This window comes from Labeo rohita, chromosome 1 (assembly GCF_022985175.1).
Source record: "Labeo rohita strain BAU-BD-2019 chromosome 1, IGBB_LRoh.1.0, whole genome shotgun sequence".
Taxonomy (NCBI): Eukaryota; Metazoa; Chordata; class Actinopteri; order Cypriniformes; family Cyprinidae; genus Labeo; species Labeo rohita.
In genome coordinates, this window is record NC_066869.1 from 33,824,140 (window position 1) to 33,838,644 (window position 14,505).

Below are 14,505 nucleotides of genomic sequence, written 5' to 3' on the forward strand. Positions count from 1 at the left end.
TACAGAATATTACAGACGGTTCAAATGCTGACTGATGCTTCAGAAGGAAGCACAATGCATTAAGAGCTGTTCAAAAGTTTACACATCTGGCTCTTAATGCATCATTTTTCCTTCTGAAGCATCAGTGAGCGTTTGAACCTTCTGTAATAGTTGCATATGAGTCCCTCAGTTGTCCTCAGTGTGAAAAGATAGATCTCAAAATCATACAGTAATTTTTAAAAAAGGGTTCAAATACACAAAAATGCTGAAAAACCAAAGAATTTGTGGGACGTGAAGGATTTTTCTGAAGAACATCGGGCAGTTTAACTGTTCAGGAAAAACAACTCATAAACTAAACAAACAAAACAAAAAACAGCTGTGGATCATTAAAGTAACAACAGTATTAAGAATCAAGTATATGTGAACTTTTGAACAGGGTCATTTTATCTTGTAGACTATATGTATATGTCTCATTCAGGTCAGTACTAAATAAAAAATAACATGCATTTTGTATGATCCCTTTTATTTTGTTAAAGTAATTAACATTTTTCATATTTTGCAAGGTGTATGTAAACCTTTGACCTCATCTGTATATGCAATTTTGCATTCAGTGTCCCCTTTAAATGATCAGTGTTTTTCACTGTAAATAGTATTTATATTTTAATAATATATTAATGTAGAATGAACCATAAGTATTACAGAATTTGTAATAGATGTTTACCATTATAGTTTAGCCCTGTGAATGAATTCAAGTTTGATAAACTGTTAAACTGATAAACATTATCATCCCTTCTTAGATCTGGAAAAAGTATTGCAGAAAGATCCTTGGGCTGTGATTAATGTATGAAATGCATATTAAAAGATCAGATAGTAAGCAATGCATAAATAAACACAAACCAGTAAAATGTGCAGAAAAGCCATTTGTTCTCCTTTAACATGTAGCACAGATGCTCTGTCACTGATGTCATTATCATGTGCTGCTCTTGACCCTATGTTTACCTTTAGAAGAGACATTAGCATACACTGCACAGAGTCAACATCACCGGTGGCAGTACCACAGATGATTTCCTCTGCTCTGCATAGACATTGCCACCTTAATCAGACACAGTCCCACTGATTTCCTCTCTCTCAGTTTAATTTGAGACTCCAGACGGCCACGCTACTCGCGACTGCCAGTAGTTTGACGGAGAGACCCGAGCTTGCCCTTCTTCTGCATGACAAATATTCAGTTCATCCATTCAGTTTCCATAAACACATGGCTTATGCAAATCGTATGAAATAATCTCAGCGATACAGAGCAATTTGAGCAGTGGCAATCGCAGGCATTAATGAAAAAGGCACAAAGAGAGATGTGTTCACGCTGACTGTAACTGCATTAATCCACAGGAAAAGGTTATAAATGACTGTGAGTTGTCTCTAAAATGCCCTGTGCAGGAGTGATGTATGAAACTTGGGCCCGTTTGTTATGCTAAAGGTCACATTATTGTCATTTACATAATCTCCATGCCAGAAATGAACTCCATGTAATATCAGCCCAGAATACACACGCCTGCACATATGTATGGCTTTCAAACGGATAGCCGGTTAAGAAACCATCATCACTCTTGCAGGATCGTTTTGCCCTTTTTGTAAATGATGTCGGATCCTGCGGCAGCTTTCAATATTTTTTTAATGGGTTTAAACTCATAAACAGGCCACACAGGTACGAGCAGACTAGGGTTTGATGCGTTTTTCTACATCCTGATAGATGGCAATCATTTGTCATTGTCATAAAAAGAAAAAAACAACAATATGATATCATCATAGGAGTGCTGTTATACTTTCAGACAGACTGACAAAATCAGCATTTTGTAATGGAGCATCTGAATGCTTTCCAGCAAAGATAAGCAGGGTGGGCCTCATAGAGAATTGACATTATGAAGAACGTCTGAATGCGTGGAAGGTGATTTTGTATCTAATTTCATTATTCATTGTCAGGCATTTAATCGAGTCATTTTCATTTCGAAGTATGCATTTTTTATTTTCCTCTGTTTGTGTTCTTTTTCTGTTGTTTTTCCCCATCTGTTACATTCTCGTAAATTGATATATTTTGCATAATTTGTCAAAACTTGTTTGGAAATAACAGAATAAAAAATATATGGTGATAGGCCCACAGACTTGTGCTTCATCTTATATTTTATATAGTTGACTGCTGACAAATACGATGCAGGGCAACAACTCCACACAAATGCAGTTATGCCCTAAAGTTCAAGGTATTGGTGTGTGTATATATATATATATATATATATATATATATATAGGTTCAAGATGTATGTATATACACACAATATCAAACAGGCTGCAAGAACAATATGACACAAGTGCTGATTTTGTCCCGATCTGTCAAGAGCTTAAAGCAGTAAATAAGAAGTTGATATTGTTATATTGTAGACTCAGTATTATGTATTACATAATACCATAGCAGAATTGTTGCACGTCTCAGGCATTTAGTTTCTGAATGAATTCTCGTTTTGAACGAATCGTATGAATCAATGATTCAAAAGACCATTCATAAAGTGAGCCGTTTACTTCATTCCTGAATGAATCAGCCATTTGAGCGAATCGAATGAATAAATGAATGACTCATAAAGACATTTACCGCCATCTGCTGGCACATTTATTTTGTTATTTAGAGAATCATTTCATTAAAAAAAATGAATAATAAGAATAAAAAATAAAAACATTAAAGGGATAGTTCATAAAAATTGAAGACTGTTTTGGTTACCAGTGACTTTCATTGTATGAACATAAAATACTACATTAGGCCATTGCAGCCTATAAAGCTACAATTTGTAATGTCTATTTGATACTTTCTCATTTAACACCAAAATAGCTTTAAATAAGCTTTTGTGGGTTTTTTCACAGTCAGATTTATTTTGTGATTAATCAGATTAATAAATCGAAACATCATGTAATAATTAGATTCAAAATTTTAATCGACTGACAGTCCTAGAATGAATATAAATAAATATGAATAGTATTTTTGCTGCAATTTGCTGCAATATGTGTTTTTTGAAGTTGTAAATAAAACAAATGTGACCCTGGACCACAAAACCGGATGTAAGTAGCACAGGTATATTTGTAGCAATAGCAAACAATACATTCCATGGGTCAAAATGATCGATTTTTCTTTTATGTCAAAATCATTAGGATATTAAGTAAAGATCGTGTTCCATGAGGATATTTTGTAAATGTCCCACCGTAAATATATCAAAACGTATTTTTTGATAGGAGTATGGGAATAGGAATAGGAATATTTTTTTTTTTTATTCATTTATTTTTTTTGCACCCTCAGATTCCAGATTTTCAAATAGTTGTATATAGTCTTTCTGCTTAAAATGTTTCACTTAATGTCATTTTTTGCAATTATTTATTGAATTTACTAGCAATTTCTAGCAAAGTAAATAGTACACCAGATTTTTTGAAACACCTGATAATGTTGTGTGTTCTCAGCCATGTGTTGAAAAAAGTATTCTCAAGCCTCCAGGCCTGTTGTTCTTGAGTGGGCATATGTGGGTATACTTGTTCCTGTGTGTAATTTAGAGCCCGTGTTTGCAGCGAAACCCTTGCAGGCTTTTATAACGCTGCTGGAGTGTGAGACTGATGCCTTTCTGAAGTACGGCGGCACAAGCCAGCCTCTCCGTTTCAGCAACTCCCAAAAAACACCTCATTAATCCCACACGCACACACACACGCACTGAAATTCTCAACACATGGCCCAATTAAATGCTTTGTTTATTATGACACCTCCCTCGAGTCAAGTAGACTTGAAGTGTGGCTTGTTTTATGCAAACCTACAATTTAGGAGCGCATTTGAAGCTTTAAAGAGGAGATTATAAAACATGACCCTCTTCTCTGTTGATTCTCTCTGTCCTACTGTTTACTGCTCGCTCTCCGATCTATTTCCCTTATTCATTAACTCAATGGGTCGCCATCTGTATTAAACTGCATTACGATTAGCCCCCCGTTCATCATCTCTGTTGGTAAACTGGTTTAGATTTACAGCCAGCGACCCAGCGCTTACACTGGTACTGGGTGAGAAGAAAGACTTCAATTACACCTAACAAGCGCTTATAAAAGTCCCTGCTCGTGTTAAATTCTCACCAAATGTGGTTTACATTAAGCACGTTTGGAGGAGGGTCTCGAGCGTTGCTTTGGGCATACGCAGTAAGACAATTTCAACTCCCCGCTGCCATTTATGGGTCTGTTTCCGTCACGGCTGCTTTACGAGCGTACTAATTACTAATTGCGCCCGGATGCGTGCCCGGTTCTAGAGGCCTATTGTGTTTTGTAATTGTCGTTGTCTTGAGAAGGCGCTGGCGTAATTCCTGTTAGAAACCCCCTTTGGAAGGAGGGATGGATGGATGGATGGGGAGGGTGGATGAATAATTCATTAACGCTGTGAAAACACTTGCTGCGTGGAATGTGCAGCTGATTCTGCTGCTGGGATTGATGGCGGTTGGATTACACACACGCACACACTTCCTTTGCCTTCATTAGGGCTCTATTGTCACAGTGTCTGGGCGGCGGTGGAGGCTGTGAACGCGTTTCCAGCTGCTCGACTAATTGCAGTGGCCGGCGTGGTGTTGTATTGCAGACAGATTGATCCTCTCTGTATCTCTGCTCTCTCAGAGACTGACAGGAGAGGAGCTCTTTGGATCTGCTCTGTGCCTTCGGTGATCATTTTAATTAATGAACGCTGGAAGCCAGAATGATGGAGTGGCTATTTACGCGGAGGAAACTATCACATGCAAACACCTCGTTGCTGCTTAGATAGAGGGAAATCTGTTCACAGACAGACGGGATGATATGGAATGAACCCAACTCTGTCTCTTCATGTTGTTGAATTGATATGTGTCTGTTGAGTTCTTCAGGCTTGAATTTTGCCATGGGATTGTGAATATTGTGCATATTTGTAATACTTTCTGAACATAGTTATTTGCTGTAATGGAGAACCAGTGTAGCAATAACTTATTTTTAAAAGCAACTGATTATTAACAAAAAAGAGCCAGTTTGCTAGAATGATGAAAAATGATCATTAGTAATCCCAATCAGTAAATTATGTTGTTGCGGAATGTACTCTATTTTAAGTAATCCTGTTATGATTTGCTGTCCTATCATTCTTGGTATTCCAATTGGGTTACAATAAGGAGACTTGCAGTCAATATTGTTACACTCCCTTTCATGTATCTCTGTATTACATGTTTGCATTCTCAATGTAACACTGGAAAGTCCCCTGGATCATTGTTCAACCATCAGCCCACATAATTTCAATTTATTTTTTTTTATTAAATTACATTTATAGCTAAATCTGGACCTTTATTTGAGCCCTCAGAGACATGAATAGTCTTATATTGTACCACCGTTTTTATTTTACAGTGTAATTTGCGATGCTTCATGGGATTATATTTTTTTTTGCCTTTTTTGTTATATACCTTTGTACTTCAAATCAAAGTTTGTGGTGATGTGGTTCATCCTAGAGAATGCTTATTGTAAATTTTATTTTTAAATTCCTAAGCAGAAATTAAAAAGGAATAAGTACACTGTAAAAAAAACAAACAAAAAAAAACAATTTGTTGAGTCAACTTAAAATTATTTGTTACCCTGCTGCCTAAAAATTTTAATGTCAGTCAACTCAAATAAGTTTAGTCTAAAGTTTAGACTACTGAAGTTTAGTTTAGTTGACTAAACTAAAAATTTGGTTTGTTAAACTTAAGTTTAAAAGGCCTTAACATTTTAAGTTGAATCAACTCAAATATTGACACTTAGTAAAACCTAACATTCCAAGTTGACTAAACCTTTTTTGAGTTGACTGAACCTAAATTTTAAGGCAGCGGGGTAACAAGTTATTTTAAGTTGACTCAATTTTTTTTTTTTTTTTTTTTTACAGTGTAGGTGGTCAAGGTTGCACTGGACCTCTGATGCTACTATCCATATGTATTCTTACTGAATAAATATTCATGCAGGGTCACAGAGCTCTCAGATTTTATCAGAAATATCTTGATTTGTTTTCTAAAGACTAACAATGGTCTTACAGGTTGAGGGTAATTAAGAGTAATTAAAGGTTTACTTCACTTTCAAAATAAAAATTTCCGGATAATTCACTCACCCCCTGTCATCAAAGATATTCATGTGTTTCTTTCTTCAGTCGAAAAGAAATTTTTTTGAGGAAAACACAGTTTCAATGCAGCTTTAATGAGCTCTAAATGATCCCAGCCGAGGAATAAGGGTCTTATCTGGCGAAACAATCAGTAATTTTCTTAAAAAAAACAAAAAAAACAATTATATTTATACACTTTTTAACCTCAAATGCTCAAGACGAGCATTTGAGGTTAAAAAGTATATAAATTGTAAATTTGTTTCGAAAATAGATAAGACCCTTCTTCCTCGGCTGGGATCGTTTAGAGCCCTTTGAAGCTGCATTGAAACTGCATTTTTAACCTTCCATCCGTTGGGCACCATTGAAGAAAAATCCTGGAGTGTTTTCCTCCAAAAATCTAATTTCTTTGCGACTGAAGAAAGAAAGACATGAGGGTATGTAAATTACCAGGAAATTTTTATTTTGGAAATGGAGTAATCCTTTAATGACAAAATTTTCATTTTTGGGTGAACTACCGCTTTAATTATATGCCTTACTCTAACTGATTTATTTACCCAAGTTAAAGTCAAATTGCTAAGAAAAATAATAGAAATAGAAGCACATGATTGCATTACACTTGAAAGACTGTGAAAGTAGGAACCCAGTGTACATACTTGAGTTCCATCTGAATGCAATTAGAGGTAAGAATTGAGAAAAGCAACTTTGTGGGATACACTTTTTTTAGGCTCTGGTTATTGTGTTGTTGTATTTATACACTCTCATTCATTAGTGATTAGGTGGACCCAAGAGTCTGGAGTCATGCACTATTTTTACTGCATGTGTTTTATGCATGTACGTGCTTGGTTTCTGTTCTTTACTAAGATATGAGTTGTAACTCTAAGGGCTTTTCCTTCTTTCTTGGTTTTACTCATGTCTGTGTGTAAACATTTCCTTTGAAACATTTAACAGAAAAGCAATGCTGCCTGAGCCGTAAATGGTCTCCAAGGAGCTGTGCTTCTCCAGGAAAACTCGCATCTCCCTTTAAATTACATCTTCTTTTCCTGTCTTAAATAAATCAGTTATTAATGTCTCTTATTAGTCGAGCCGGTGAGCTTTTCAAGCGAAGAGTAGAATTGTTTTTGTTTTCGTGTTCTAAGCGCTCTCTTTAGTTTTACGAGATGGGATTTGTTTAGAGCCGTTTGCAGTAGAGCGAATCGATCACACTTCTGAGGGAAAAAAAAAACAAAAACCTGAAGCTCTCAGATAGCCCCAAACCCTCTTGGCCCCTACGCCTGAGAAGCTATTTGAAGTGGCATTTTAAAATGTGTATTTTGCATGCCATAACTATTTCCAGAAGTATTTCTGTCTGTTTTTATTTCTCCTAGAATCATTAATTCTGAGAAGACTTAGTAGTACCACTCTTTGATTTATCTATTTTCTCAACTCCTTCTCTCAATACTTTCCTTCTCTTTCCCCCACCTATGGTATTTTAGGTCATAATAGCGTGTTTTCTGGCGATTGTTAAAGTATGCGGGCGTAAAAAAAGAAGGTGAGCACTAGGGAGGGCTCTTAAGTGGCCGTTATCCTGATTTATTTGGCCTGGGTGTGGAGGCCCTGTTGCACGATAAAACTTCTTCTCACTTCCACAGAACAGAATGGACTTAGAGAGTTATATTTCACAGCGCCTACAGTAAATCAGCCGGAGGACGGCTACAGAGCCACTGCTAAAGCCATTCGCTGTTGTCCCCCCACCACAAGCCCCTTTCGCTCGCCGGATCACAGAGGATCCGCCAGCCCGCTCTGGAATCTCTCCTTCTGGATGGCATATGATCACTAATCTTCATTTTTTTTTAAGATTCACAAAAACGTTATTTTATCACATCCTTCCTTGAAAAATCACACGTCTTTTTTTTTTTTAGGTTCGAAATCAGTTTTTCTTTTGTGTTCGTGTGTGTAATTAATTGCTCGTGCCGTTGTGCATTACAGCAGAAAAATGAGTTTAATTCGATTCAACAAATTACACCGCTCCCTCCCGTAGCCTGAAATTAGTTCATTCTATTTCAAATTAAGCAAGCTTTTGAAAATTACACTCATTTATGGTGCAGGAAATGTATTTCCCTTGTACCTCAGGGGGCTAAACATAATGAATATTTGAAGAGATTATTTTAATTAAAGTCCTTTGAATCTAAATGGGGTAATATCTTATAACTGTTCGCCTGACTGTACCTTCATTAAAACTGAACATTCTCAGACACGCAGAGAGAAAACAAAACAGCACAAGATGGAAAGAAAGAGAGAGAGAGAGATAGAGAGTGAGGAAGAACTTTAGTTTTCTTTACAGTGGTAAGAGGTGCAAATTGGAGGGGAAAAATGGCTGAAGGCGAAGGACATTGAATCAAATGTGTTCCCTCCCTTCAGCAGTCCTGCTGTAAGGTGTCCTGCTGGGCTCAGAAATGAGCCTGGAACCATAGCACTGGCTTATTCTGTGTGTGTGTGTGTGTGTGCTGGATTGCTGTGTCAGCAGGCTGATTCTCAATGTGATGTATTTAGCTCTCATCTCACTTTCTTGAGGTGCTGCAAAAATCTGGGCCTCTTCTTCAGTGTTACTCCCAAGGACAAACATTTCTGGAGTTCCGTGCAAATGTGACTTCTAAAATTAGAACACACATGTATCATTTTAACAGATTTATTCCACTGCCACAGGCTAGAAGGATAAATTGATGATTATATATTTAATTTTATATGAGTATTTATATTAGCATGTGCATATACCTTTTTTGTCATAACTGTAAATTATATTATTTAATATATAACACTTTTTTGTGAAACTTTTAGCTCAAAAAATGCACTTTTTAGGTGATTACTATTATTATTTTGAGTTATTGTGTTTTATTTTATTTTTTTTATGCTAATTTATGTATTACGTAATGTTAAATAATACATGGGTCATTCTATAATTGTGGGTACATCTCATGTCCGTGAAGTATATTTTTAATATATTTTCATCAGTATATAAAGCCCTGATGCTTAATTTTCTAGTACACTGTTATATTTTTCCCAATTAGCCATATCTTTTGTTCAAAAATTATGTTCATGTCACATACAAACCTGGTATTACATAGCTGTCTGCATGAAACTTACCTCAAATATAAATTAATTTCATAGTTTTGCCTTCAATTAGATTAGGTTATCAAGACATTTGGGGGTACGCTTCAAAAATAATAAATGTTTTTTGTGATATAACTTTGTTTTATTTGTGTCCAAAAAGCGATATCAACTAAGTTACCCACTAGAAAAACCCCCCCTCAAAAAGGAATGGTTTGTCCCATTCTCGCATAATTTGCACAGTATGATGATATTTCCGCTAGTAGCACATGGATGAAACACTAGAAGTTATGTTCTCTCTCTTTCCCCTAATATTGGTTAAACTAGCAAACCTGTGTCTAGGAGTGGATTAATTGTCTGTCAACAGTGTTACACAAGTATTATTGCTGCAAATTTTAACAAGACAGTTTAACTAAAACTTATGTTTTGTTTATGAAAATATACTTTTAAACATGTTTTACCATATGCTCAGTAGTTCTAGGCTTCCATGTTGAGCATAGGCCCAAAACACTAAAAATGTTAACTAAGTTACCTGTCAACTGTGCTACCCAGTAAAGGTAACATGGTGGACAGTAGCAAACATAGATGTTATTTTATGCACATATTCCTACAGATCACCTTTATTTATATAGCACTTTATACAAGATTGTTTCAAAGCAGCTATGTAAGGTCATGTTTGGGTTTTTGGGAAAAAGAAAACTTTTTTCTTCAGATTGTAAAATTCTAAATGTACTAATTATAGAATGACCAAAATATTTATACAGAATTCATCTACTGAGATAATGTACAATATTTGAAATCCAGCCTTTATTATATTATGCAGTATTACATAATGTTCACCCCAAAATAGGGGGGAAATTTGTTGATTTAAGATTTAAAAATGTAGATATTTAATAAAAAGTTTGACATTCCCTAGTAAAAAAAAAAGTAAGTAATAGATTTAAAATGCATTTATTTTATACTAAGTACAGTACTAAGTTCAGATCTATTAACATATTTACTGACATATCGCTCGAGACTTACTGATATAAAAATTGTAATTAAACTTTTTTTGGAGTATTACTGGTGCACATTTCATATTTCTTAATATTAAGCCTAAAATATGTTTTAATGTCACTTAATGAGGATTGTATGATCTTTAAATAATATTGGCCTTAAAATGCTAAATATTTAAAGTGTAAATAAAGTATACTTGCGATACTTTCACTTTAGCACAATCAGATATACTTAAGTATTTCTTTAGTTGGACTGCAGGACTGCTTTCGCACAATTAAAGTGTGTTAAGTAAAAAATTAGTTGTTCCAAATTTAACAGACTTTAAATGTGCCAGTTTAGTATACTAAAAATAGAATTGCAGGATATTTTTTATAAAGTATGTAGTATGTAAATCTATGTGTAGTATACTTAGCATTAAATAAATGTATTTTGAATACATTTTAGTATTTTTCACTAGGGATAGTATGATTTTTATAGTGTTAATTTGTTTGAAAACTAAAACAAAACAGCCTTTAAATTCAATCTGGGGGGATACATTTTTGATATTTGGCAACAAATATATTTTCAGAGCCCAGGTATATTTTATTATTAACCATAATTATCATAATTGTCGTAACTATCTGATATTAGCCATTCTGTAGCTAGTGCACTTTGCACTGAAGAAGGTTGCAGCAAAACAAGGCCAGTATTATGCAGCTCTGCCTGTGCCACTTCTCACTGCATTGGCTAATTGCTAACATATGTGCCCCTCTCTCTCTTTCTCTCTCTCTCTCTTTTTCTCTCTCTCTTTGCCTCTCTCTCTCTTTGCCTCTCTCTCTTCCTCTCGGCAGCAGACCGCGGGAGTTCTGGCGCCTGGACTACTGGGAGGATGACCTGAGGAGACGTCGGCGCTTCATCAGGAACCCGTTTGGGTCCACACACTCTGAGGCCACGCTCAAGGCTGCAGCAGAGCATGGTGGGTAATGCATAGTCACATAATATCATGCGCTTACACGCACAGACAGCCCAGTCTAGAGCCATAGCTATAACGCTTTAACCAGTGATAACAGGTACATGGCTATAAAAATTAAAGTCGCCGTAAAAACTCTATAGTTCAACAATACTTGGTTTAAAAAAAATAAAATAAAATTCTCTCACTGTCCTGAGGCCTTTGTCTCTCTGATAATATTATGACAGTAATTTGCTGCTAATTTGTTTATTTACTACACGCAGTTCCTCTCATTAGCTCGGATATTTAAGTACGCCTAATTGTTCTTAAATTGTCACTATGTGTTCCTTCCTTCCCATGCATGTCAGCAGCTGGTATTAGAGGTGAGTAAAGTTGTGAAGTTAGCGGGAGAGCTAGTAGCAAAGGTGTTTGTGTTTGTATTAGACTTGTGTGCATCAGTGTCGGGGATGCTAGTTTTGCCAAATTACAAGCTGCTCATGATTTAAAGAAGTCAACTACTTTTCCAAATGAGTATTGTTGTTGTAGTTTATCTATACTACATGCTACTAACAGAAAATAAACTATTTTGAAGCTATATAAGGAGCAGTGTCCTAAAACAGGTAGGTATCAGATATATACATTTTATTTAATTCAGATAAGTATTTCACTGTTTCACCTACAAGAAGGATTTTTTTTAAATGAATGAGTTAAATTTGCGTGGCAGCATTAAACATATAACACATTTTAAATGTGTGTATATTCACACTGTATTAGTGACTAAAACATTAAGCAATAAGCAGCAGCTTTTAACTAAATATTTTTAGGACTTTTATGTATAGATTTTAATCAGTGAATCATTCTACTTCATAGATATTGTAGGTGCACTGGATGAAATTTAAATATGAAGCAAAATGGTAACACTTTACAATATGATTCCATTAGTTAATGTATTAACTAACATGAATAAACAAAGAAGAACATTTATTACAGTATTTATTAATCTTTGTTAATGTTAGTTAAGGAAAATACAGTCATTCATTATTAGTTCATGTTAGTTCACAGTGCATTAACTAATGTTATCAAGCACAACTTTTGATTTTAATAATGCAAATGTTGAAATTAACATTAACTAAGATTAATAAATTCTGTAGAAATATTGTTCATTCTTAGTTCATGTTAACTAAAGTAATTAACTAATGTTAACTTATGAACCTCATTGTAAAGTGGGTAACACTTTACAATACGGGGTCATTTGTTAACATTAGTTAATGAATTAACTGACATGAACAAACTATTTATTAATAAATAGTTATTGATGTTAGTTAATAAATATACGGTCGTTCATTGTTCATGTTAGTTCACAGTGCATTAACTAACGTTAACAAACACAACTTGTGATTATAATAATGCATTAGTAAATGCTGAAATGAGCATTCACTAGGTATTTTCTTAGTTCATATTAACTACTGTAGTTAACTAATGAACCTTATTGTAAAGTGTTACTGTAAAAGTGTACTGACTAAATGTGTGTGTGTGTGATCTGTATTTTTCCATTTAAATTAAGAAGAAAAATATAAATGTGTAAATAAAGTAACTTAATCTGGTTCAGAATAAAACACAAATAAAGCAAATGAATGTGAAACAAGTTATGCAGTTTTTTGTGATGCTACATTGCTAACATGTATAAAGTATCTTAAATTATAGCTTGTTATAACAACTATACTGTTAAAAATCCAAGTTAGTAGCATTATTAGTTAAAGTTAGTGACTTCTCAATACTGTGTACATTCTTCACAAATTTATTTTGGACAGTATCTACTAGTGAGACTCAATATTTAACTTTAGACACATTACAACATCGCAGCAGGAGAAAAAACGTGTTTTATTGTCTTAACTTATTGTTCAAAACACTTATTAAGTTGCTAAATTACTCCAGAATATAATAGGATATATTTAAGCCAGTTTTAACATGAAAAGATGTATGCTGCAAGATTTCACATGCATATGTAGGCATAATATTGTTGCAAATGTAGTTCCCTTTAAGATCTAATGCAAACGATTAATGTATTTTTAATTATTCACTTATATAAGAAATTAAAAATAAGCCCCTTCGGTTTTCCACCCACTGACTTGATTTATACAAAATCTGCAAAATTTGTTACATAGTATTTTTTCTCCTTATGTTTCCTTCATTAATAAGTCATCACATTTGAAAATGCATCATGTAATCCATAATGAATCCACATATTGATAACAATATAATGAGTTATCCATTCTAGGTTGGTGTTTACAAAGTAAACTTGAGGTTATTAAACTCATCAGGGTCTTGTGTTCCCTCTCCTACCCTCATTTAATGTCTTTACAACTGCTTCTGTGTTCAACACATTCTCCTTACGTTTAGATGTACAGCAAGCTCATTTTAACCTGTTCCTTTTTTCTCGTTTTGATTTGTTGTGTTTGAATTGGGCTCTGCTCTCTCTATCACTTCATGCGGTGCAGCAATGCATACAACATGTGAGAGTTAAAATGTTTTGCAGACTCCTGACTAATCTTTTATTCTGACGAGTTTTTAGCCACACCGAGAGATAGCAGGCTTTACAATCAGTGCAATCCAGCACTTGGACTTGAGCAGCTTAACCTACTGCACCCCTCGGAAACAGGGCCATTTTTAAGAAAAAAACGTCTTCAATATGTCACTGCTTAGTCCCCTCAGAATGACACAGGTCCTCAAGACAAACGACCAATGTGACAGAAGTCAATAAGAATGTGATCTAAAAGCAATAAGTGCTCAGAATCCCAGCATCCTCAGAGACCGATGTGCCGCCCTAATGGTCATAATATGCAGCTGAATGGAAGGCCCTGAGGGGACCCAGTGATTTCTCTCTTTTTGCTCCGTCCTCCACTTTTTCTTCTCCGTATTCTACCCTTTTGCTAACTTCGGACTTGGTTAAGTTCAAGTGTTCCTTAAGGAACACTTTGGATCTCCTTTGAAATAGAACCTAAAACTTTGAGGCCTTAAAGCCCTTCATTATAGTCGAACGCTTCCCCAGTGACCATCCGGCGCAGGAAATAATCAATCCGTCCATCAAGTATTTATGTGCATTTATTAATTGTCTTTAACTTTACCTACAAACCTATACAGGATAAACACACACACAAACTATTACGACTCAAGTGCATGTTTAATCAATAATTTAGTAACTTAATGAAGTATATGATTATCTCACAGTAAAATGTGATTATGGCAAGTGAATGAACAACAGAAAACAGCTAATTGATGCTCAGAATGTTGGTTGTCTGCCCCCTCCTCCATAGAAAGCTTGTGTCTTTTCTGCTGACCCTAAATTTGTTTTGCGGAAGTGGAATGAAAGTCTTGGCCA

At 35.0% G+C, this 14,505-nt stretch overlaps 1 protein-coding gene across 6 annotated transcripts in view; it reads left to right on the plus strand.

Annotated features, from left to right (window-relative positions):
* Window positions 1-14,505, plus strand: part of lrba (LPS responsive beige-like anchor protein) — a 301,281-nt gene that overhangs the window by 171,913 nt on the left and 114,863 nt on the right. For 4 of the 6 annotated variants that reach the window (XM_051123328.1, XM_051123167.1, XM_051123474.1 and 1 more), the window contains exon 37: window positions 11,029-11,153. In XM_051123328.1, the coding sequence (XP_050979285.1) occupies window positions 11,029-11,153 (125 nt within the window). The remainder of the gene's footprint in view (window positions 1-11,028; window positions 11,154-14,505) is intronic. The other 2 variants (XM_051123244.1, XM_051123532.1) reach the window with 1 other exon arrangement.